At 24.2% G+C, this 26,961-nt stretch overlaps 4 protein-coding genes across 9 annotated transcripts in view; 3 read left to right on the top strand and 1 right to left on the bottom strand.

Annotated features, from left to right (window-relative positions):
* Positions 1-16,270, top strand: part of LOC122848551 (fasciclin-1) — a 149,507-nt gene extending 133,237 nt beyond the window's left edge. For 2 of the 6 annotated variants that reach the window (XM_044146702.1, XM_044146696.1), the window contains exons 8-15: positions 1,764-1,772; positions 5,127-5,132; positions 6,060-6,302; positions 6,473-6,505; positions 8,604-8,818; positions 11,229-11,391; positions 11,467-11,611; positions 13,506-16,270. In XM_044146702.1, coding sequence (XP_044002637.1) covers positions 1,764-1,772; positions 5,127-5,132; positions 6,060-6,302; positions 6,473-6,505; positions 8,604-8,818; positions 11,229-11,391; positions 11,467-11,611; positions 13,506-13,711 — 1,020 coding nt within the window. In that variant the 3' untranslated portion in view covers positions 13,712-16,270. The remainder of the gene's footprint in view (positions 1-1,763; positions 1,773-5,126; positions 5,133-6,059; positions 6,303-6,472; positions 6,506-8,603; positions 8,819-11,228; positions 11,392-11,466; positions 11,612-13,505) is intronic. The other 4 variants (XM_044146698.1, XM_044146700.1, XM_044146699.1 and 1 more) reach the window with 4 other exon arrangements.
* A 1,510-nt stretch (positions 16,271-17,780) lies between these two features.
* On the top strand, positions 17,781-18,294 carry LOC122849406. The gene is made up of 3 exons (XM_044148103.1): positions 17,781-17,867; positions 17,948-18,103; positions 18,190-18,294. The coding sequence occupies exons 1-3, from the start codon at positions 17,781-17,783 to the stop codon at positions 18,292-18,294; spliced, it is 348 nt and encodes a 115-aa protein (XP_044004038.1).
* A 526-nt stretch (positions 18,295-18,820) lies between these two features.
* LOC122848550 (U1 small nuclear ribonucleoprotein C) lies at positions 18,821-19,836 on the top strand. The gene is made up of 2 exons (XM_044146695.1): positions 18,821-18,960; positions 19,095-19,836. The coding sequence occupies exon 2, from the start codon at positions 19,114-19,116 to the stop codon at positions 19,612-19,614; it is 501 nt and encodes a 166-aa protein (XP_044002630.1). The 5' UTR covers positions 18,821-18,960; positions 19,095-19,113; the 3' UTR covers positions 19,615-19,836.
* LOC122849405 (kinesin-related protein 4) lies at positions 19,806-26,942 on the bottom strand. The gene is made up of 6 exons (XM_044148101.1): positions 26,777-26,942; positions 24,630-26,631; positions 24,355-24,554; positions 24,142-24,270; positions 22,329-23,816; positions 19,806-22,087 (listed from the first exon to the last, which is right to left on the bottom strand). The coding sequence occupies exons 2-6, from the start codon at positions 26,617-26,619 to the stop codon at positions 19,880-19,882; spliced, it is 6,015 nt and encodes a 2,004-aa protein (XP_044004036.1). The 5' UTR covers positions 26,620-26,631; positions 26,777-26,942; the 3' UTR covers positions 19,806-19,879.
* Positions 26,943-26,961: the final 19 nt, after the last annotated feature.

Here is a 26,961-nt window from a genome sequence, read left to right as displayed (position 1 = left end):
ATTAAATATTTGACTTTAAATTTTTTACCACTATTTACAAATATAATAGTTATTAATTTCAAAAATAGTTTAATTGAATTTAATATTTATGCCTGTTAATTTAACTGATAAATTCAATTTAAAAAAAAAAAAACTTTACAAATAGTTTTGTTTATAAAAAATTCAAAATAAAAGAAATTAATTATTTAAAAATTTAATATTAATTAAATTTTAGATTCGAATGAGTATATTTTAAAAGGATTTTTATAAAAAAAATTTGATTAATGGAATATTTAACTGAGTTGCTCAATATTTTACTCATTTTTTTTTCTTTTTCTCTTTTTTTTTGTCAAATAATAAATAAAGCTTATATATGTAATTTATTGTGTAATTTGTTTACGGTCAGTTGATCAAATTAATCGAGTTTGCGTGTAAAATTTTAAAGTAGTACATGTTTGTATTTTTGTAAATATATCATCATATATGGTTGGACAAAACGCTATGGTCTAGCTTCATAAATATTCAACGATAGAAAGTATATATTTTACGTTGTGATTATCGACTAAAGGTGAAAATAATGCTCCGGATATAAACATTTGAAAAACGGTTAACAAACAATTTGTGATTTTAATCTGTTTATTATAAATTTCGTATTTTTATATTTTTCAATTGAAATAATATCACAAGTAATATCATTTTTTCATTACTCTGCCAGCAATGTAGCCAAAATTATTTGATAATTATTATTTTGTTTAATTTATCACTCGATAACTTTTTATTTATTTTATAAAAAATTAATCGAGTAATAAAAAAATATAAGGAAGGGAAAAACTTAAACATTGCTATGTAGTTTTTTTAAAAATTCAAGTAAAATTTTTTCTCATCTGCAAAACATAAAATATATGAAATTTAAATATAAAAAAAAATATAAGTAAAGACAAACTACATCAAAACGTATACACGCAATAAAAAAAATGAATAATAAAAATAAAATAAAATATAGAAAACACGAGAAAATAAAAAAAATATATTAAAAGAAAGTTTTAAATCTACTGAGAATAACCCTGGAGCAAGTTTCATGAATTTATATTAACGCCATGAGTCACTGTGTTAGATATAAGGGGTGTATGAACAACTTGAATTTGTTTTATATGTATTATAGTTGAATACGTAATTTTCAGTAAGATAATAAACCTAGCGTCCAGCGTAATCGCAACAATGAATACGTAAATGATAAAAACTAAAAAAATATATTTACAAAAAAAATTAAAAACTAAAATTACAGTATTTTTTTTATTATTATTATTTTTTTTTTTTCAAACTTTTAAATATACAAGAAAGACTTTTTGTGTAGATAAATTAAAGAGTTACCTTTTTCGTGTTTTCATTTGAAAAAAAATAAATAACAAAAAATTTCATGGTGATGTTAAAAATAACCCCTGGCATTTTAGTTCAAGATAGAAATAAAAAAACAACTAAAAGTAAAGAAAAAATGATATTTTATAAGTTGGCTTTAGATAAAAAAAATATATATATTTTTTTAAGACTTTAGAAATAAATTTAATTCAAAATGAAAATAAGAACAAACATACTCTTCTTGAAATCAATAATATATAGGAAGAAAAAATTTATTTAGAATATAAAAACGAACAAAAAAAAAATCAACAAACTCAATTTATCACATTTACAAAGAATACAACCTAATACAACGTCACAATTTTTCTGTTTTCTGTTCGCTTCTTATGTTATGGAACAACTCCCTGGTTTCTGGTTACTCTATGCAGTCCTTCAAGGTAATTCATCACGCCCTCATTATCATTAGGAAATTTTATTTTTTAAATTATAGTTAGATCATTAACATTTTCTTTCAAATTTCTAATTTTCATTAAACCTTTTTTTTTTATTTTGTATACATAGTAAATTGCCATTTTCAACTAATTATATTTTTTGTTGACAATGGCAGTTTGCTAGCCAAATATTTATTTTACATAAAAAACCTTTACTTTTTTTAATATATTTAAAAAAATTCAAGTACATAATATACCTGCACAATTTTTTACTCTAATCGTACATAATTTTTTTCATTTTTTAATCTACTGTGTGTGTGTTTTGAATAATTTAAAATGAATTAATGGTTTTTTTTTGTTTTTACAACAAAAAATCGTCAATACACATTTTAAATCATGTATACTCGCATGTTTTGCACGTTTTTTTTTCTATTTTATCATTTTTTTTTTCATTTACAAATACTTTATACACCATCATAATTTTACTTGTAAAAATAAACCACAATTACCTAATTCTCAAATTTCAACAAATCATTTATTATCAATTTTAAAATTGACACAAAAAAAAGTATTTTTACAAATTTCATTATTCAAATTTTATCGCCAATTTTTCTTTTGAATTTTATACAATCGTTTCATATGAAAATCATTACAAAAAAATATGTATGTTTTTTTTTTTTTTTTTATAATACACAATGCTGGCAATTTTTGGTACAATGTACACAATATTTTTTCAAGCGCTATGTCCAAACCTAGTTTCTCCAATTTAACTATTTTGAAACGAGTATTTTTTTTATGGTTTTTTAACGCGCAATTTCACGCACACATTGGTGCATTTTTCTGTTGCCATTTTTTACCTGACATTTTTTTTATAGTATTTTTTTTTTTTTATTATAACGCTTTATACTTACCAATTTGACACTCAAGCGCAACTACAGTGCTGATGCACCTACACACAAACTTGATAACACACGTATTTAAAACTATTATTATATTATTTTTTTTTTTATGTTTTTATCTGGCATGATAATAAATTTTTATTCTATGATATTCGTGACAGTTTGCATGTAATATAACGAGGCGTATACTTAAAAAATTTTAAGAATACTGAGAAATATAATTTCATGATATTTTGTGTTTTTTAATTTTTACAAGAGTTATAAAAGTTGAAAAATGAAAAATAGCTGAGGATATAAAAATAACTTTAAATCCCCTGTAAATATAACTTGTGGATTATACTATAGAAAAGAAAAAAAAATTGACTCGTCATTGAAAAAGTTAACGATGTTGAAAAAGAAAATTTCACCATGAGCCATGACTCACATAACGCTATTTAAACGAAAACAACACTCGTAAATTTACAAATATATATTCTATTTATTTTTTACTGGAAACAAACTTTTATTTGTCTACAATTTCACCAAAAAATTCTCTTGACATTCAAGCTTTTCTATTTTGTTTTTTCGATATTCTGGTTTTTTTTTATTTTACTTTTGCGACAAAAAAAAGCGAATAAAAATATTTAATATTCATTGATATCGCGTTGCCGAAGGTAAAATCATAAAAAAATTTTTAAAAAATATACGAGGGTTGTTCCAAAGTAAATTTATTCATCGGGTTTCACAATGCAATACCGTTCAATAAACCGTGAGATCAACAAAAATTAATTCTCGGTTAAATCTGCTAAAATAACAGAATGTTTTATGAAAGCTATATAGAAAAATGAATTTGCCGAATGGACAGGTTTTTGTACACTAAAAAAAAAAATTGTGGATTTTAATAAATGTTTAATTGATGGATATCATGAATTTGTTTCGGCAAGCAAGTAAATGAATAACAAAACATTCAATACGTAAATCCAATTACAAGATAAAAAATATATACAATATCAACAAAAAATAAAACATCATTTTTAATTAAAAGCTTAAATTTTATATAATATACTAACAACTAAACATGTAATGCAAATCAAATTTTCATTGTTGAATAAAAAAAACAAAAATATTTGCGGAAAAAATAATTAACAAAGTTGGGATTTAATACTCCATCTACATTAAAAATCGTAATTAAAAACCTCTATTAAATCGTAACGGAAAAATAAAAATAAAAATTTTATTTATCTAAAAGTTCAATAATTATATTACATACATAATTTATTGAATATAAATTTTATTAAAAAATATTAAACCCTGCATTAATTATCATTGCAAAAAAATTTTTTTCATAAAACTAATATCAATGAATTTTAAATTAAAGCCAAAAAAATTTACTACAAATTATTTATAAATTTCTCATGAAAAAAAAAATGTTATAAAAATTTTTTAATCAAGCGTTCAAACAGTAATTAATGTACGTTAAATTTTTCTATTTTTTTCATTGTCATTAAAGATTTTTAATTAAGAGTAATGTCAAAGTAACATCAAAGTCAAATTTTATTTTATTATATGATCAATAAAATAGAAAAAAAAAAAAAAATAATATGTATATACTACAAGTAGAAATAACAAGAGTGTTAATACTTGGTTTAATGACCAAGCTGACATTAAATAACCACGAGAAGACCAAATGGGGTTGGTGAACCAACGTGAGTGCTACGTTAATTCTGGATTATACTATAGAGAAAAAAAAAATTAACTCGAGAAGAAAAAGCCACGGGAATAAAGAAACGAAAGTAATCAAATCTTTTTCTTTTTTTTTTCTCGCATTTCAAAATTTTTTATTGCCATACTGTATATATTAAGTGAAGAAAACTTTCGATTAAAAATTTAATTATATATTAAATTATTACTTGCTTCATTCAATTACTCAATAAATAGTTTATTAGTGTTTTTTTTTTATTTGACTTTAAATAATAAAAATCAAATTAAGCTGTTAAATGTCAGGAAGTATTTTTTTTTTTATAGTAATTTATACGGTTCGATAAATTCAAAAGACAATGAAACAAATTAATACACGTTAAATAAATTATCAGAATTAAAAAGAAATAATTTATGTTAATTTATATAACAAGTATAAATTAATGATAATTTAATTAGTTTTTTGTTTAACTCAGTTTGTATATATTGTTTCAAAGTTGTTGATGGTCCAAGAAACTTTAAATTGACATGTACACACTGTATTTGTTTGACCAAAACTTTACATAAGACATTTACTGACTAGCCACTATGCCCTCAAACTAAAAACAATATTTACAACAAAACAATCTCGTTATTTTACACATACTGTTTTACTATATTATTAAAAAATATGTCAACTTTCTTTTGTTCACTGTGTGTGTTTATTAATTTTAATTATTTGTTGTATATTTTATTTATGTGGTGTGCTTTTGCATGTCTTCATTGGACTCTGCATGTCATATAGGGCATCGTAAGTAATAAAAATAATAACAAAAATAATGGTAAAGGTAAAAATAATAATCTTTTAGAAAAGAAAAAAAAAATTAGTTCCATAAACATAATCAACGAAAAAAAATATATAACATGGATGAAAAAAAATTTATAGTAATTAGTAAAGTAATTTTTTACTATTTTAATCCAAGATTTTTACCTCATGTTTTACTAACTCTGTCTGACTCGACTCTCATTTGTACTACTGTAAAGTATTTTTTTTTTTTTTCCATTCATTTCTATTTTTGTATTGTCTGAAATTTTTTATTTTATTTTTTGGTTACAGATCTAGCTTAATTCTCTAGCCCCTTGCCTTTTGCCATTTTTATTTTTTTTCTTCTTGCAGTCTGTCCTCTTTAACTCTCTTTTCGTGGTGCATCCGCGAAAAGAGATTAATGTGTAACAGAGTGGAGCCACGTTTGTTTGAAATAATAAAAAAAAAAAAATATTACTCAGATCGGGGAAGTAATCATTTAAAATAAAAGCGAAAAATATTTTTGTCTTTGTTTACTATTGGTTTTTTTTTTTTTTGTTTTTTCAACTGTTTATTTTTTTTTTTTTCATTAGAAATCAGAAGTAAACATAGTGAGAACAAATGGATAAAAATATTTCTCGATTTCAGTGTTCATTTTATCGAACAAAGAGCATCATTTTGTTTTGTTTCATCATTTGAAATATTTGATATTTAATCACGTATTGATAAATATATTTTAATAGATTATTTGACTTGATAAATATATTTAAAAAAATTTATTTCATCAAAATATATATTTTTTTTTTCGTTGATATACAGTAGTATTTTTTTCCCTCAACGCCATCAGTTTAATAATTCAAACTGGATGAAATAAATAATTTATAAATGAAAAATACAAATGTAATAAATTTTTTTTATATCTGTAATATTTAGGAAAAAGAAGATGGCCCAGTATATAAATTCTACCAGGCAATAGCTGACTATGGTGATAATTTCATGGACACAATAACACGACTTCAAGATATAACTTTATTTGCTCCAAGTAATGCAGCCTGGGAAGAAGAGGGTGTCAAACATATTCTTCAAGATCGAAAACGCTTCAAGGAAATTTTAAATCTTCACTACGTTAAAGAAAAACTTCCACTCGATAAAATACGGCAAAAGAGTGTCAATCAGGTTAGTAATATATTACTATAATTATAATAATTAACAAAAATTTTTCATTCATCAAATTATTTAAAAAACAAACAGTAAAAAAAGAGAAAAATAATAAAAATAAACAAAGCATATTTGTATTGAAAATAAACAATTATAGTAATGAAAAAAAAATATATTTTTTTTCAAAGATGGTGTCAACTGGAAAAGTCTCACAATATGGGGTAATTTAAATTCAAAAAAAATCAAAATTTAAAAGAATTTTATTTGTTTTATATTGTTTATTAATTTAATTTTTTTTTTAAATTATTTTTGTTTTTTCCTTTTGAAGTTTAAAGTTTTTATATTGTTTAAACGGCACGAAGCGCATACATAGAAAGTTGATAGAAAAATGATAATAAAAAAGCTTAAGCAATTCAATTTCGTGTGGTGAGGCATTTTCCTGTATCGTGGTTGGATAAATATTCTCGCATCTTTTACATCTCTTAGTAAAAAGTTTTTCACTAGAGGATGCTAAAGTAAAGGGAAAAAATAGAATAGAGGGTTAGACTAAGTGAGTTGGCTTGGAAAAAGGGTAGAAAATATACATTTATATCTATTTATACAAAACTATCGAGAAGCATCGTAGAAATTTATCTCAAATGCGTTGTGGCGAGTTAGAAAACGAGACACAATTTTATAACAAAACAAAAAAAAAAACCTTTTAAATAAATTTATTTACTTTTTTATTTAAAAAAAAAAATTCATTTCTATTCTCTGGTATTTATTTAAAAAAAATAATATAAATGCACGCGATAATTAAAATAACTTTATTATAAAAATATGTTGATTAATATTCATTGACTTATGAATTATGAGGCAATTAAAATAACAAAGTATTATCGTAAAATATTCAAACATTCATTTGAAAGGATATACAATAATAAATATATACAATACACCCCAGTGGCAAAAAATTTTGACTGATAAAAATAATAAATTCAACAACTACAGTTGCAGTTTTGTTATATTTTATGAAAATAAACCTGATGATATTTATTCAAACACACCAATTGTTGTATGCTTCTCTTTAGTTATCTATACTCTGTATTGCTATCAAATTTACGATTCAAATATACATCCACGTGAATTTTTAAATACAAATATTTCAATCATGTTTTGTATTTGCTAATAATTCAACTTATTTAAATACATGTGTCATTTTGCCAACTGCCTAAAAAATAATACAGTAAATTGCTAGAAATTTTATATTTTATAAACAAAAAAAAAACAAACGAACATAAAGTATTAAAACTTTAATAAGATTATAATTTGATTTTATTAGGTAATTTAATCAAACGCATTACTATAAATGTATAATATGATAATAAAATATATTTTAATATTAAATTATTGTAATGTTGGTTAATAAATATGTAATATACCATCAGAATATTAAATGAGATATATACAAAATTAAATATTAACATTGAGTTATTAAAATAATATTGATTGCCAGTGTGAAAATAGAAATTGACAAAGTACATATTGCCATACGATTAATCTAGTTTGTTTATTTAACGTAACAATTTTTGTAATTAAAATATCAGTGTGGTATTTATACGAATGACAGTGTATAACAACTTTTATGATAATTCATTCATAAATTAATTTACACATGAAAACACAATTTTAGTGTGTATGGAAATTTGATAATAAATTTGTTCTATAAATAGCTACATCATTTTCCAAATTGCAATATACATATACAAGATATCTATGTGTTTACAGAAGTCGATTGGTATCACTGTCAATATTTTATATTGTCTCGAAACTATATAGAAAATTTTCAAAATTACTATTTCAATTAAAATTTATTTTTCATTTAAATATTCTCAGTATTGTGGGCAAAATGAATAAGTATATGAGGAAAAAAAAAAAATTACTAAATAGAGCATTTGTTCATTGTTTAAAGAATATATATTCATCAGTCTCATTGGAATTTCCAGGCCAATGGCGTTTATCTTCATCTATTGAAAGTGTAGCAAATAGAAAAATTTCAATCTTTTCCAAACGTGGATATAAATTCTTTTGACCAATGTCCACCAGAGCTTAACTGGTCTACTATATAATTTTTTTTGCCTTTTGTCCAAATTATAGTGCAATTTTTTTCACACATTTTTAATTTATTTATGTCAAACAAATTCATGGAAATAATAATATATAAAAATATTATTTCAATTTATTTTTTATCGCCTGTTTATGCATGACATGTTGATTGATTTTTTTTTTGTTCGTTTAACATTATTTGAAAAAAGTTATTAATTAATTTGTTATTTTTAGGTACCAACAGCAGCAGCTTGGAAAAATTTATATTTCAATGTAATTGAAGGATCAAATGGCAGTCAAACAGTTACAGTTGAGGGTGGTGGTGTTAATGCAACAGTTATTACAGCAAATATTGCTGCAACAAATGGAATCATTCACATTATTGATCGAGTACTTGGAATTCCATACACAACTGTACTTGATAAAATGCGAACTGATCCAATGCTTAAGTAAGTTTTTAAAAAATTTTTATACATAAAGTTTTCAATCAAATGCAAAAATATAAAAAATAAAATTAATTTAAAAGCTGAATCTATTAAATTTTCAATAGTGTAATCGGATTGCATTAGTATTGTCAATTTAAAATGTCCTTCTAGAAAAGGCGATCAAACTAATAATTCAATATATAATTAATAATAATAAATTATTCATTATATTCAAAAGAAAGCTTGTAAAGCTTCATAAAATCGTTTCATTAGTTAAATTATTTATGTAGATATTTTAATAACCTTATTGTGAAAATTTAATTAATTTATAAAAACAATACAATGTGTGTTTACTTATACCCTTGATGAAAAAAATTCTCCGTAAAGTTTTTAAAACTTTACAGAAAAAAAATTGCGAGACTTTTTTCTTTTGCGAAGAAAATTTCGAAAAATTACGGAGAAAAATTTCTAGAATAACTTGGAAATCTTTCGTATAAATATTTCTGTAAAAAAAAAAAACTTTTTTATCGAAAAAATGTCTGGAGAAGAAGAATCATGCAAAACAAAAAAAAAACGATCATGCCTGAGGCATCATTGTCGTAAAATAAAATAGAAGTTATTTAACAACTCAAATATAACGTTGTCAAATATTTAATTATTTTATTATTTAGTTTATAATAATAAAAACTATAAATTAAATTAAAAATACTTCAATTTATATTAATAACAAAAAGGAAATTACACAGTTTGATAAAGACCCCTCTTTGCATTTATTTCAGGGCGTATAAAGACTTGAATAGATAGTGTAAAGCCATTAACAACATTGCTCTTCCACGATATTGTGTCTTCCCATCCAATTTAACTTACAAGCCCTGTGGCTATATCAACCAAAAAAAAAAAAAAATAAATAACTTCATTCTTTCAACTACCTAATAAATAATGATATTCAACTTTTAATTTTTAAAATTTTTTCTCGAATTTTATTTTTAAGAGAATGGAGGGCTCTACTCGTTGTTGGTTTTTATTTTTCAACTTTCAAGTATAGAGAAAAGTTCACTAAAATCTTACTCAAAAAAAATTGGTATAATAAAAAGATAATCTTAAAAGTTAAATTATAGATATAGATTATACATTGTACAGTATAATTTAACGGACCATAAAAAAATATTCAATGTAACTTTCAACTTGTAAAAATTCACGATTACAATTTTTTTTTTTTGTAAAATAGTAATAATAAAAATATAAAAAAAATAATAATGAAGAATAGTGAATTGCTATATAGATTCTAAAAAGAAGAATACCAAATGCAAATTGGCAATTTTCCGGAGCACGTCCAATGTGGACTCCTTGGGCCACTACTTTCTCTCTGGCAACTTTAACTCAGTCGTTGCACGTGCAATTACCAACGGCTTAATGCTTTTTACTCAATCTTAAACTGAGTCATTTATTTATTTATTTTTATTTTTTTATTTTACAACGGGTGTTCTACTTTTTGAGTATACAAGATCGAGGGAAATTTTTAAAAAAATAGATAAAACTTAAAAATAGGTTTTATATTTTTTAGCAATAAATAATGCTTGACCCACGACGAAAATTTTTTAAAAAATAGTTAAAGCTTTTCTATATTTGCCTGATAATATATATAAATATATATTTTTTTTCAATATTATATTTTTGTTTAATTAGTCACATTAAAATTTAGAGTTATTTAATATGAAAAATTTCTATTTACAGAAATTACAAAATGTTTTAAATTTAAAATGAATAAAATGTCAATATTCAATCCGTTTTTTTTTTTTTTTTTTTTATATTTATAAATCCGTTATTTACTTTTACTGAGTTCATGTATTTTAAACAAAAAAATTAATGCACCAAATGCTTCGAAAATATTATAAATTTATTAATATGAAATTAAAAAAACATCTGTGTTTTCATTGGGTAGATCAAAAAATATTTTTTAAACTGAATTTACCAGTGATGACAATTGTATTCACTAGTCTTTATGAAAAATTAAAACAATATTGCAATATTGGTGAATATATGTACATGTGAGTGCTTTGGCTGAAACCTGAAACGAATTAAAAACAAAAAAAAACCATGAATATATATTTGTTTTCGTTGATTCTCTCTGTGAAAAAGAGAAAAAATTCAAAAAAAAAAAAGTCAACATTTATCACTCGTGGTGATAATCCCAGTGGTTTCTAAGGGAATAAATATCAAAAAAGCAAACAAAAAAATATAAAATAAAAAAAATATTTGCACATGAACTTGTTGGAAAAAAATTCTATTTATCAAAATCCAATACTTTACTTTGTCATACATATAACTTATTTTATTTTTATCTCACCTGAATCTATTTTAATTATCAATAAAATTGATGGGTTTATTTTTTTAAATATTATACTATTATTATTATTTTTTTTTTTTTTTGCAGTTCAACATATACTCTTGGAATGCGAAGTGATTTTAACAAAATGCTGAATAAACCAAATCAACGATACACATTTTTCGTACCACGTGATTCAGCTTGGGATAATACCAGAATGAATATGGCATCAACATATAAAAAAATATTTATGCCACAATTTAGTTATCACGTAAGTTTTTAATTAAAAAAAAAAAAATTTGTTATTATTAATAATAATTTATATATATTTTTTTTAATATACTAGACAAAACAAATTTTGGAAAGACACGTTGCTGTTGGAGAAAAAGGATTTTCAATGGCAGATTTAAAAAGATTATCTTCAAGTGAACCAACAACATTACGAACTCTCAGAGACTCACTGAAGATTCGTGTCAGAGAACACGATGGCAGTAAGTTTCATATTATTTTTAAATTTCAAGACATTATTCTACATGACTTTTTCTCTACATAATATAATAAAAACCAACGATCTGGCAAATATTATTCTTCGTGTAAATTTTCATTTCTTTTTTATTATACTCTCAACGTATCGATTTTTAACTATTTTTTTTTTTTATTTCAATTTCTATCTTATCTATGGAATAATATAAAATAAAATAGATAATATATTCATGATTTAAATGATTTATTAAAGTTCTTATTGTATAAATTTTATTAATATCTGTGGATAATCAGATGTATTATCAAAATTCAATACGTACTGAATAATTAATTATCAAATTAATTATTACAATTAATTTTGTCATTTAACTAAATTTTTAATTGACTGCTTAACATGTAGATAAAAATAATAAGCTTTAAAAGCCTGTCAAGTTTGACATTAAATATATTCAAGTGATACAATCAATATGCAGTCAGACATTATTATATTTCTAAAAATTTAAAAAGAAATTTATCAACTGTTTAAAATCTCGAGAGACAGACGTTTTCCTGTTTCTTTCACCTTTGCAAAATCGTATAAATATATATTTTTTTTTATTTCGTACATATAGAGCTATCAAACTATTGGAACTATAAAGTTTACATTTATATTACTGTGAATAGATCGATATAATATTTTAAAATGGTCATCGCTATGGCAAACAGCTCATCTATAAATCTTTTGTTATTTCGATGCTTTTCTTGCATCACTGAATCCATTTCATTTTTTTTTTTTCTATTATTTTTTTCTACTTCTTTTGGAACTTGCAATGTCAACGTTGAAATTTTATCCCTCACTGCTATAAATCCTAACCGGAAGACACTGAAAAGCGGTTTCGTTTGCTATTTTTGTCGCTATATCTTGATCGGTTAATATCGAAGACGAGTAAAATACGAAAATAGTCATCATAAATTTTATTTATTTTTTTTCAAATATATATCTTTAGTTTTATTTATGTTTGTATATTTATTTTTTTTTAAATACTTTTGTTGTATTTTTACTTTTTAAACAAACTTATTTATGCAAAAATTTATAATTTAAATTTTCAACTCATCATCAGTTTTATTTTTAACAATCAACCGACAAAAATTAAATAAATAAATATAAAAGTAAAAAATTTCAAGACTGCAATTTAACTGACATTGCAGGAACAATTTATTATGCACTTTTTGAGCGTTATTTAAATGTAAATTCCTTGATTACTCACTACCACTGCAAACCCTTGGTACACTAATTGCTGTGTGTTAGATTAAACAAGTGGACATTGCGGTTTTTCCTCTTATACAGTCAACCCGATGTACTCAACAAATAAAAAATAATGAAAATAAGAACAATAACAATAATCATCAACTAAAAATAAAAGTTTTATTTTAGTTTCTATCAACGAGTTTCTATTGAAAAAAAAAAAAGAAACCACATCGGTTTCAATCAATGCAATACTTCCAATATTGTCCGCAAATATTTTCCCTTTTTTTTCATTATTATTATTGTTATTATTTGTTTATAAATATCAATATTCATACTCTCAATCTGTTGGTTTTGTTTGTATTTTTTTAAATATTTTATTTGCCCATTTATATTTATTTTTATGATTGGTCTTTTTTGGCAATTTCAATATACTCAACTGCTGTTATGGGATTAAAAATTCAATCACAATATCATGGATAAATTGTTTTTTTTTTTTTTAAATATTTAAAGCTTATGGCCAGGCAAATTTTGACTCTATTAAAATTCGTAGATTTGACTTTTTACTTATTAATTAATTTCGAGGTACAGCCGATGGAACGGGCATATGTTTTTATTTTCTGTAATAAAAATAAAATATATACTGTATATTTATTTTATTTTTTATTTGTTCACAGGTTATCAGATTGAATGGCAAAACAGATGGATTCGAGTATTCCGTCCTGATGTTGCATGTACCAATGGTATTATTCACGTAATTGATGATGCTTTTCTAACTGAAAGTGATGTCACAGTAACAGCTGATGTTGATGATGCGGCTTCTTCAATTGCATCATTTACACCGCATTTTGTTATGATTTTAATTGCCAAATGGCTTTTGTAAAGATCTCTTCTCTAAAATTAATTTATTAAGGCTCAAAAGGCAATTGAAATAATTAAATATGCATCCAATATAAAATTTTACAAATTGATTATCAAATCAATAATTAAAAGTTAAATAATTCGTGACTAATATTATATCAACTGTAGTCATAGATATAAAAACACTTTCTAATATCTGAGAAAAAAATAAATTCTTTTAAATATTGGATTGCATATTTTTTTTTTTTAATAATAAATAAAATTTTTAGCCTATTATTTATTTTAAAATGAAACAAAAGAGAAATAACGAAAATAAAAAAAAATAAGTAATTAAAAATTAAGAGGTAAAATATTACGAATTAAATCGTTGACCGTACCAATTAAATTAATTTTTTCATTTCATAAAATAAATAAAATGAATAATAATAATTTTATTTTTTCTTAATTTAAAAATGTCAAATCTGTTGACTAATAATTCTCATTTTAAATTAAAATAAAAAATACTCATTAAAAAAGCTTGAATAAAAAAAATTAAAAAAGTGTTTTTAAGTGTTCAACAGATTTGAATGAATTCTAAAAAATGATATAAAAAATTAATTAATAAGTGTCATGAATGATTCCAAGTTTATATAAATATATAAAATTGAATTTATCATAATTATCAATAAAAACATCGTAAATTAAATACGACAAATTGTAAAACAGATTAACAGCTGATAATTTATTTCAGCTTAGTCAAGATAAATATTAATATTTTTTTCATTTATATAATTCGATACTTGTATTATTATATTTGAAAATATTTAATTTATATATAATCTTGATTAATTGTAATGATAATAATTGATTTTAAAAAAAATAAAATAAAACAGGATAAATATAATTATTTTTCATTAATTTACATGCCATAATAATTTAAATAAAATATTAATTTAAATAAATTAATAAAAGTCGTATAAAGAATACCAAAAATATTCTATAATTAAATTTTTAAAAAATATTTATAATATTATTGAAGCTTGAAGGGACGAAATAATGAAAAAAAAAAATTACGTGATTTTTCACAGCAAAGCTAAATGATAATTACGTATTGATATCATTCGATACTTGTGTAATGATAGAGATAAATAAATTATATATAAATAACATTTAAATAAATTAATAAAGAGATATATTGAGGAAAGTACGACTGAGATAAGCTAGGCAATTGACAAAAATAATAAACAGTCATGAAATAAAATAAATAAATGAATAAAGCCTGCAGAGTAATGAAAATTAAAAAAAAATAAATAATAAATTTTTAAAAATTAATAAACAGATATAAAAAATAAAAATTTAAAAAAATCTAACCGTAAATATTTGTTGAAATTGATAATATTACTGATATTATTATTAAATATATATACATAAACTTTAAATAACACTGTTTGTTCAAAATCTATAGATAAACGAAAATAAATATTTAAAAAAAAAAATAGTAGAGTTCTATCGCTGTATAGATATATGTGTCTTAATGTACGATATCTTTCGTTTTATAAAAAACAAATTATAAAATAGAAATAATTCTTCAAAGTGTTAATGAGTCAACGTAAAGAAAAAAAAAAAACAATTTAATCATCGTCAAAGAAATGAATATATAAAACTCATTTTATCTTACAAAATTAAATCAACGGAAATTTTTTCTAATGATGCTAAAAGGAAAAAACAAAAAAAAATTTAATGAAATATATTAAAGCTTACTCTTTTCTCTCTTTACGTAGATAACAATAAAATTTACTCATTAAAATATTCATATACACAAGAGAAATAATAATAAAATAATTTGATACTTTATCGTTTTCGTTTTTTTTTTTTTGTTAAATAATTTTTCTTCATTTAAATAAATTAATAAAAAATAATTGTCTGCTTTGCAGTACTTTGATATCTATATGTAAAAGAAAAAAAATAATAATAATTTAAATTCAGAGTAATTCGTAAATTAATAGTAAATCAAATAAAATTTGTAAAAACTTTGACGATTATCATAAATAAAAATACAACAATGGACGGTAATAATTTATTAGAATTCTCACTTTTTTATTAATAATAAAAGTTCAAAGAAAATGAAAAATATAAAAATTTAAATATCATATTATAAATCGTTATTCTGTCATGTCCAGTAATGATCAATAAAATTAAAATAAAACAAATTATGTTTATGATAAGTTTTGTGATTGTATATCAGATAATTAATAACACGATTGAGTCATTAATAGCTCATTTAACCAAACAATGTTCCAAATAGTCATGTGTCCACATTTTCAATTGCACCGTATGAATGATATTTATAATTTATAAGTTAATCTAAGTTATTAGAATTTAATAAAACAACAAAAAAATATCTTGAATAAATAAATTTCAATAAACTGCAAATTGTCAATTCGGTTTTCATTAAATTTTTATCAATTTCATACCAAAAAAATTAACAAAATTAATAACTAAATCGACTATTTAGATTTTTAAAAAATTGTGATCATGTTGTGTGAATTTAATACTCATGCTTTTAACATTTTTGTACATCGACAAACTGAAATTTAACAAATAAAAAAACTAACAAAACAGAAAATCCAAGGAGATAAAATAACAATGAAAAGAAAAATTTATAAAGTTTAAATGTCTACTGAATAAGAAAATTAATTGAATGATATTAAATATATATAAAAGCCTCATTTATGAAAATTATAATAATAAATTATTTAGTTTATTATTATGAATTAATTTTTGCCCACATGAATATACATTTGTATATTATAGAAAAAAAAGTTGGCATAAAACAGGGCTACTTGTATAAAAGGCATTTTATTTATATTATGAAAAAATTAAACTAAAAAAATATACCATCAAATGCGAGTCGATAATTAATTTTTTTAAGTAACTAATATATAAATTTTAAGTAATTATATTTGAGTTTAAATATAAATAAAATTTGAGTTTAAATGTGTATTATCGAAGATGCCTATATATATAAATTAATTTGTGTTTTCGACGACAACACAAATATTAATTTAAAGAACAATTTTTTTTCTGTGTGCTTTTGTTGCGTATAACAGATGACAAATAATAATAATTTAAAAAAAAGAGATTATGATAAATAAACTAAACGTAATCGAAGATTGAATTGAAATGATGAAATTTTTAATGAAAACTCAAGTTAAATATTTTTTTTTTTGTCTGATTGTGAGTTAATTAAAATCATCGAATTTAAAAATTCTTAATTTTTTTTTTTTTCTGCTATGTGAAATAAAACTCTAAGAAATTTTGATGTATAATTTTTGAAAAAATAAAGTACACCTGTGAGATATATATTTTTTGTCTTTCATTTTTTAAAATTTAAAATAATAATTTAATTGCTGTCTGATAAACTTTAAAAATATCTACAATGCTTATACAAAATATAAATTCACACGAAGCCATTCAGCCTACTGAGTGCTTAAAAAACTCAAAAAACACATATTGAAATATAAAAATCACTAGATGCTCAGTTGGCCGAATAGCCTTGTCAATAAATTTAAATAATTTATTGTTAATCAAACACACCAGGCAAGTATCTACGTCATAGTTACTATTCAAATAAAATAATAAAATTTAATCCATCAAAAACGTGTAAATTTGGAAACAAGATAATAATACAATCAAAAAAAAAAAAAAAAAACAACTGTCTGAAATATCACAAATAAATATTGTGTAAATTAATTATTCAAGTGACAAACATAATTAACGACCATCATTTTATTTGCCCAGAATTTAAAACCAATTTTATTTCTTTTTTCATTCGAAATTTCAACATATTTTTTTTTTTCTATATTAATTTTTTATCTATATGTATATTCAAGGATAAAGAACACTTGTCAATTTAAAGAACTATTGTAATGTGTCGAAATTTATGAATAAAAAATAAAATAAAGTAAATACCAGCTGATGAATTATATTCATTTCGACCTATATATAATCAAAGGCGGCTGCATATATATATATAGTTGTACAAAAAAATATTGTATCAGGTATATCTTACAATCACTTGAATATTTTCAAGTAAATTTTATCTATCTACGATGGCAAGACTATATGCTATTTTAAGCATTGCACTGTTAATTGTGCCTGCTCTCGTTAAATCCGAGTGTGCTGAAGAAGGAAACCAGGTATTTAAAATATATTTTTAAAAATTTTATCAAAGTAAAAATTATATTAATTTAAAAATTATTATTATAATTGGTCTTAGTGTCATCCAACTTTTTCTCCTTGCTGTGAAAAGTTTACATGTGTTCTACCACTTCCAAGTGCATTAGCTTCAGTAGGAACAAACTTATATAATGGAAAATGTGTACCTAAACCAGAACCACAACGTTCGGCAAAATGTCTAGGAAAAAGCATGGGCGTGAGTAAATATTCACTATAATTTTTTATATTATTTCTAAAATTATTCACAATTATATTAAAAATTTTTTGAATTGTCATTATCAGTGTACCGGTTTCCCTCCATATTGCTGTGAGGGATTATCCTGCAAGGTCAAATGGGATACTTCAAATTGGAGAAAATTTTTGCGACCAACAGCAAGATGTGAATAAAAAAAAAATTTATAATTTTCTTTTTCACTGTAAATGTTATATTAAAAAAAAATGTATTGTAAAATTGAATTTTCGTAAATTGATTGATTTGTATAAATGTTGTTTCAAATAAAAAAAATTTTTTTTCATCATACAGCTCGTTGGAATTACTTAATAACACTTATTAACACTTGATTTTTTGACTCGCATCAAATCTTCTGATGATACATTATGAAAAAATAAAATAATATGTCACCACTTTTACACCACAGAAGAATTTATATAGTTCAATTTTTTTTCTTTATATTAAATTATTTTCAATTATCTTTTTAATATTATATTTTTGAAATAGTTTATTATTATTATTTACAAACGATCTATCTCTCTCTCTCTATCTCTATCTATCTCTCTCAAGCAGGCTTTCGTTAAATTAGAAAACGATCACTGCGCTACCAAGCTGTCGAAACAATAACCATTGCCATTTGCCAGTCGATAATTTCACCGACAGATACATTTAATAATTATAATAATAAAAAAAACCCTCACACACAATTAAACAAAACACACGTCAAATAATAACATTATTTATTAATGTTTTCAATGTTTTTATAAATTGGAATACAATGAGATTTTAAACAACTATTGATAAATAAAGCCGACAAACTCAGATAACAATTCACCACTTCTGTAAGTACAATAATAATTATTAAACAATATTTAAACAACTAAAAAAATATATAAATATAAAACCTAACCTAAAAAGCATAAAGCCATAATTTATAACAAAACTTGTTTTTTTTTTTATTAATATTTAAAAATAGGAAAAAAAAATAAATTAAAATGCCGAAATATTATTGTGACTATTGTGATACGTATTTGACACATGATTCTCCAAGTGTACGTAAAACTCATTGTCAAGGAAGAAAACACAAGGACAATGTAAAATATTTTTATCAAAAATGGATGGAAGAACAGGCACAACATTTAATTGACGCAACAACAGCTGCATTTAAAGCTGGTAAAATAGCAACAAATCCATTTGCTGCAAATAAAGGTGTTGCAATACCACCACCACCAAATCTAGGACCAAGACCTGGTGGTCCACCACAAGGACCAATGGGTATGATGCCACCACCTGGTATGCATCCTGGTGGTCCAATGGGTCCTGGTAATCCAATGATGATGGGACCACCACCAGGAATGATGAATCAAATGAGTATGAGACCACCAATGATGGGTCAAATGATGGGTCCAATGGGACAAATGATGGGACCTATGGGTCCAATGGGACCAATGAGACCTCCTATGAATGGTCCACCACCACCTATTAAAAAAAATTAATCTATAAATCATTATAAAACTATAAATTCTTTCATTTTATAAATTATAATTTTTAACTTAGTCTACGTTATATTAATTTACGTGTGTGTAAATAATAATAGAAACAATTTTTTTTTTTTTTTTTACATTTTGGCAGTAAGAAAATGTTTATTGTCATATGAAAAAAAAATTAATAATAATAAATTGATATATAAAATTTTTTATATATACACAGAAATAATGTAATAACAATTTTTTTTTTTTATTTAAAAATTTATTCAAAGTTTTATAGTTGATTAGTCACATTTGTGCTGGATGATTGTTCTTCACACAAACGTTGTTTTCTAGCTTTAATAATGTTTAACCATAATTTTTTAATATCATCTGTTTTGGCAGTTAATAGTGATGCACTTTGTGATACTTTAGTAGCTTGCTCTTCTAGGGCATTTAAATTATGACGACGTACGTATTCAGTACCTGCAAGAGCTAATTTTATAATCAATGGTGCTGACATTTGTCTTCTGTCATGTTTGGCAGGTAAATCTTCTGGTAAATCAAGTAGACGAGTAGGAATTTCATTGTGTTTTTGAAGATTTTGATTGGGAGTTGATGGTGCTTGTGATTCTTTTGGCTGATCTGGTGTACTAGGATCTTTTTTTTTACGTAATGTTTTTTTTGGAGTTTTTGGAGATTTTGAGGAAGTAGCTGTTGCTTCTTGAATTGCCTCAGGTAATTTTTCATTTGATAATGAATTCACAGCGTTAATTTGTTGATCAGTATTTCCTGAGTTATTAATTGTTTCAATCACTGATGAATTTGAGACATCAGCTTGTTTATCATTGTCATCAACATCAACATCTACATCATCATCAACATCAACAACATCATTATCATCATCATCATCATCATCGTCATCAATTTCAATTGTTTCAATTTCAGTAGATTTTTTCTTTGCAAGTTTTTTGTTTTTCTTTCTAAGTTTTCTTCTCTTTCTTCTCTCTTCTATCACTGACCTGTCAGGTGAATTAAAGCTTTTTGAATTTTCACTTGATTTATCATTGTCATTTAATTTTTGTTGTTTAAAAAATTCAATTACTTTTTGTGTTGTATCATCAATAGCTATTTTTTTAAAATTTTCTTTAACTCTAGTACCAATATTTATTTTTGCAACTTCACATATTGATCTGTATGAATTTTGTAATGATCTAGCAACTTTTGTTTTTGGTATAAAAGCAGTTATATTATTTAATTGATTTTTACTATCTTTTTTATTTGCTGCATCTTTCCATTTATAAACAACATCTGTAATGTTACTTCTTAAATGTCCAGTAAATAATTCAAAATTAAAGCACAACATACTTAAATAAAGTTCTGGAGGCACAGTGGATCTTTTACCAATTTTTTTAATTCTTTCATGTAAATTGATAAATTCAATTAATGTTTTTTTGCCATTTGTTATTAAATCATAATTATAAAGACTGGCAACAATACTTTCTTTTTTTATTCTCATTATTTTACGTATTTCTTCACTTGATTTAACATCATCTTTTTTATTAGACATCAATAAATATTTGTTATATTTTTTTACTTCATATACACAACCATAAGCTCTTAGCATTGTTAATGCAGCAAATTTTGTTACTTTGTCATTGATTGCATCAACAAGACTACTTTGTTTAGTTGGCAATGGTGTTGCCTGTTCTATAGTTATACGATCTTCCTTGTTGGAACTCATCCATTGATTCAACAAAAGTTTTAATGGTATAAATAATTGTGGATCAGTTGTTTCAATAATTATTTTAAAATCTTGTTCTTGCATTGATACTTGTTCAACAAACACTCGCAATTGAATGGAATTTGTAGATAAATGAGTTTTTAGAAATTTTGGAACTCCTGGTTGTGTTTTGCTATCAAATGGATAGTTTAGTCCTTCATCTTTTGGAATTATAATTAAGCTTTGCCAGTTTAATGTACCTGATGGTATGCCAGGTGTTTCAAATTTAAATATAATTGGATCTTGTTGAACAGATTGATTTGCTTGTTGAATTCGTTGTTCAATTGGTGCTTGAAATGGTAAAGTTTCCATCATTGAACGAAATGTTTTAAGTACTTCTGGATCCATATTGGCAACAGCTTCATTTAAAGATACTACTGGTTGATTTGATTTGACTGCTTCTTTTCGCTGATTAAGAATATCTTGTAATTGTTTTGATATTCGTTTATCAGACAGTTTAGTCTTTGGTGATGTTACATTTTCTTCTCGCTGCTGATTATTTAATTGTAAATTTTTACTAGCTGTTATATCCTTTTCATAGTGTGGTCCATTATCATAGCTTGTTACATAACTTGGTGTTACAAAATGTTGAGACCAACGATATCTTGTACAAGTTGAATAATCATGTCCTGATCTTGTACAATTACAACAAGATAATTTTGATGATGATTTTAATTCACCTCTTCTACCAGTTGGAATACAGGGCGTTGTTCCTGATGTCTAGAAAAAAAATATTTATTAAAATTTATTTTTAAATTATGAGTTAATTAATTCCTTAAATAATATCTAAAAAATTAAAATGGCTTTTTCAAAATTTTATCAAATAAAAACAAGCAACTGTGTAAATTTAATTATTATTATTTTTTCTTTTTTATTTATATATTCACATAATGTAGTACAAATAATTATAAACAGATTAATGATTTTATTTAAATTATTTCTTGATAATTTAGTTTAATTAATCTGGTGTAGAATTGGACGTCAATTCATTGCTGTTTATTGAACAAATTGTATCATTTTGCTGTGATTTAAAATTGTCTGAATCAAGTGCTGGTGATTGATCAACATTTTCCAGTAATTCATTACTCTCACATTGAGACTTTTCAAAATTGTTTTTTAATTCTACATCACCATCAAGGTTAACTGTCTCTTTGGCAATAATATTTGTATCAATTTTTAATGCTGTACTAGTGCTACTCTCAATTTCAGGAGTGTCATGAAATATTAAATTTACTTCTGTTTGTTTTGTTAAGCAATTTTTTTCTAACACAGATTCAACTGTATCATCAATACCATCGAGGTCACAGTCACGACTTGGTTTTTCATTGTCATTTAATTCATTTAAAGAATCAGGTAATGGTGCTGTTATTTTTTCATCTTTATTAGTTAATATTTCATTATCAATATTCATCTTACTTTCATGATCAGACGTTTCTTCAGTTGATAAAATTCGTTTTTCATCTTCTTGATCGGCTTTTAATTCATCAATTTCCAAATCTTTTTTATCAACGTCATTTAATTCTTCAACAGTTTTTTCAGTTTTACTAATACCAACTGTCTCGTTAATACTTTGAGTCACCTCATCAACAACTTTATCATCACAACTTTCAGATTTTTTTTCTGGTGGTGTCAAGTCATTTTCTTCCTCATTGTCATTAATTAAATTATAATCACCAAATAAATTTAATCTATTATCAATACTGCTCAAAGTATCATCATTACTTTCTTGAATATTATCAATATTAATATTAAAATCACCATCATTATTATTTGGAATGTTTTCATGATTATTACTCAAACTTTCAACAACATCAGTACATTCATTGGTTTGATTAATTGTATTCAAACTTTGTTGAGCCTCTAGTGAATTATTGCAATTATCTTTTCCATCCCTTTTTTCTTCTTCTTCTTCTTCTTCCTCTGATTCTTTTTCTTCTTCCTCTGCTTCTTTTTCTTTTTCATCAATTACATTGGGTGAATCAGAATCATCATCACTATCACTAACAGCAAATACTGGATGTATTTTTTTAACAACAGGTACCTCAACAATTTCATCATCATCAATATCCCAGTTATTCTGTTGAGAATTAGCACTTGATGATAAATTATAATCATCTTCATCATCATCATCATCATCATCATCATCGTCATCGTCATCTCCATCATCACTACTATCACTATCTGATGTATCAGATATAATCATAATTTCTGGTGTATTTTTTTCATACTCATCATTATCATCACTGTCACTAAGTGTAACTGTTTCAACTAATGCATCACAATGATAATTTGTAACAAATGCTGGTGTTATAAAATGCTTGAGATTGTTTCGTTTATGACAAGATGATCCATCGTGTCCTTTTCGTCTACAGATGCTGCAGCTCAACAGATACTTTGGCTTCATCACACTTGATGAATTTTCTGGCACATTGACACTCCCACCCGTCGTCTGTAAACACACAAATTGTGCAAAGAAGATCATTTTTAATGATCTTCCAATTGTCATTTAGACACGAACGGGTGAGATCAATTTATCTAACATTTTGATCTTTATTTTGTTTTTATTATTTATTATCTTCTGAACTTAATTAAACCCAGTAATTTATAATTTAATTTGTCAAGAAATAATAAAAATTTTTAATTGATTTGATAAAATTTTAAATAAGCCAAGTAATTTTAATTTTAATAAAATAATATTTTTTTAATGGATGAGCAAATTATTAAATAAAGAAATTATGGTTTTTTTTTTTTCTTAAATATATATGTATATTTACCGTCATGTGATATTTCCTCCAGAGATCAGGACATTGAGTTTTATCATGGCCAATACCTCTGCATGTAGTACATCGTAAAAGTTTGCATACTTCACAAGTTTTTCTATATGATTGATATTTTTTTCCACACTGTTAATAAAATAATAACAAATAATTAAAGTTATTGCCAATTAATTAAGTGTACATATATTTTAAAATATTTTTTTTACTTACAGTTAGACACATTGTATGAGGACAAGTTGATTCTTTGTGTCCAACTTGACCACACATTCTACAAGACATGACATTTGGTTTTGATGGACAGTGATCTTTTTTGTGTCCTTCTTTTTGACAAATTGAACATGTTACTCGTGAAAATCTACGTCTTGAAGAAATCATATCTGCATCAAGTATTGCCCATAGATTTGGATTTCCTAGAATAATCAAAAATGTAAATAAATACACTTGACTGTTTTGAATTTAATTCAAAAACTAACAAATCAACTTACTTGTCATTCGACATTGTATTTCTGATACTTCAAGATTCATGAATCCACTTCGATCATCATTATAATAAGATACTAAATCTGGAGGTAATGGTTGAAAAATATATTCATCAAATGACATACTTGCTGTTGATTTTTTATTTTGTTTTTGACGTTTTTGAGGACTTGATGATTTACTAGAATTATTATCAGATTCATTTGATAAATTATGATTACGTTTTCTTTTTTTCAACATTTCTGTTGTTTTTGGTGGACCCATTTCTTCATTTAAATTACGTGAATCAATATTTTCAGTAACACTTGAATTATTAATTACTAAATTTTCTTGATTAATATTATCTTGACTTGTTGTTGGATTATTATTATCATTAATAGTACAATCATCACCACTAGAAATATTTTGATCATTTGAATTACTAATATTAATTGAATCATCAAAATTTTGCCATGATTCTGTATCATCGCCATGTGATTTATTTTTTTTTCTAACTTCTTCATCATTAGCCATTTGATCTTCAATACTGAGCCAATTCATTGCCTCACTCTCTGTCATACTGTCTTCATCATCTTGTGTACAATTTGTAACAGTTAATTCTCTCATTCGTTTAATTTCATCAAGACTTGATGCTCCCCTTTGAACTGTTGTACAATTTAAAATAATATTACTTGACATTTCTGGTTCATCTTGTGAATTTTCATTTCCATCTATAAGCTCATCATCATCATCATGTTCTTGTGTTAAATTTGTATTGTCAAGTGATTCATCTATGGCTTGAGACAATGACTGTTGTTCTTCTGCTTCTTCATCTTCATCACTACTACTGCTACTACTACTGCTAGTGCTATTATTATTATTGGTGTTGTTTAACTCATCATCAGAATCAGGTAAATCAATAAGTGGTGGAGCTGGTTTTGGAGGCACTGGTACTTCCCATATTGAACCATCAGAATCAGATTCATTACCATTATTATTATTACTTTGATTTTTATTTAAATCATCACTTTGTTCTTGTATTTTTTTATTTTTATCCAATACATTATACTTGGATAAAGAAGCATCAATAACTGAATTATTAAGGCTTGTATTTTCAGATTCAATTATTGAATTATCTTGTACAACTGAATTATTTTGTTTTTTACCAGCACTTTTATCACTACTAGCTTTAGGAGTTGAACAACTAGTTTGTTTATCAAATCTTGATTTATTATTTACAGTATCTGGTGTATTATTTTCAACTGTTTGATCAATTGATTCAGCAAGTGCTAAAAATGATACATCACCAAGTTCACCATCACTCATATCTTCAACAAAATGACTACCAGGATCATTAATATTAGAGTGCTGTCCTTGTTTTCTAATTTTCATATTTCTTTCTTTTTGTTTTTTTCTTTTAATTTTATTTATTTCTTTTAATCTTTGAAATTGTTCATCTTGACATCTCAAACGTTTTGATCTTCTTGGTGCTTCTAATTGTAAATATGATTCATTACTAGGTGTATTTTGAAATCTTTGACCAGATCTTGTTGTTCTATTGTCATTTCTATATTGTTCATCATTACGACGTGAATATCTTGGTGATTCATTTGATGATTTTAGATGATCTTGTTTATGTGGTGATTGAAATGAATTTTTTGTTGGACGATAAGGCTTACGAAACATACCAGTTGCTCGTGAGTAAGGTTCAATTGATGGTGATTGACACTCCATTCCCATTGGATTTTTATTATTAACAGAATATGTTGTTGAACAAACATTTTCTTGTCCTGGCCTCGTGTCAAAACTCCAATTACACGCATTTTTTTCACTATTAGATTTGTCATTATTTAAACTACGAGGTGTTGATTGTCCAACTGTTGCATTTGATGAACTTGGTGTATTTATATTGGTCGTATTGTCATCAGGATATGTCTCATTGGAATAATATATTTCAGCATAGAGACGAGCTTCTAAATCTGGATCACAATTACCATCTCCATTGTCATTGTACTCCATTTTTGAATTACTCTAAAATTAAAAAATAATTATATTAACAGGTTGTTTATTTATTGTAAATAAAAATAAATAAATAATTATTATTGTTTTTGTTGGTAAGTGATAATTATGTAAGGTAATTTTGAGGTTATAAATAATCATTTTTTTATTTTCTTACCTTGTTAAATAATCCACGTTGTTAATACTTTGACTATTGAATTTTTTATTCATTTGTTATTAAATTTGTAAACAATACTTTTTTAAATTTTAATTAATTAACTATACCCGTGATTTTCACACGGGTAATCGTGCCAAATAAAACTTGTCTTGACTTGTTTTATTTTTCTTATATTTTTTTTTCGT

Source organism: Aphidius gifuensis, linkage group LG2 (assembly GCF_014905175.1).
Source record: "Aphidius gifuensis isolate YNYX2018 linkage group LG2, ASM1490517v1, whole genome shotgun sequence".
NCBI lineage: Eukaryota > Metazoa > Arthropoda > Insecta > Hymenoptera > Braconidae > Aphidius > Aphidius gifuensis.
This window is presented reverse-complemented; position numbering and strand designations above follow the sequence as displayed.

What these genes read in the sequence shown, in the direction of transcription:
- LOC122849406 (XM_044148103.1), top strand. Translation starts at nt 17,781, where the DNA reads ATGGCAAGACTATATGCTATTTTAAGCATTGCACTGTTAATTGTGCCT. An exon ending in GTGCTGAAGAAGGAAACCAG is followed by an intron (nt 17,868 to 17,947) that starts GTATTTAAAATA and finishes AATTGGTCTTAG; the next exon opens with TGTCATCCAACTTTTTCTCC. An exon ending in GTCTAGGAAAAAGCATGGGC is followed by an intron (nt 18,104 to 18,189) that starts GTGAGTAAATAT and finishes TGTCATTATCAG; the next exon opens with TGTACCGGTTTCCCTCCATA.
- LOC122848550 (XM_044146695.1), top strand. Translation starts at nt 19,114, where the DNA reads ATGCCGAAATATTATTGTGACTATTGTGATACGTATTTGACACATGAT.
- LOC122849405 (XM_044148101.1), bottom strand. Translation starts at nt 26,619, where the DNA reads ATGGAGTACAATGACAATGGAGATGGTAATTGTGATCCAGATTTAGAA. An exon ending in AATACAATGTCGAATGACAA is followed by an intron (nt 24,555 to 24,629) that starts GTAAGTTGATTT and finishes TGATTATTCTAG; the next exon opens with GAAATCCAAATCTATGGGCA. An exon ending in CGTCCAATTCTACACCAGAT is followed by an intron (nt 22,088 to 22,328) that starts TAATTAAACTAA and finishes TTTTTTTTCTAG; the next exon opens with ACATCAGGAACAACGCCCTG.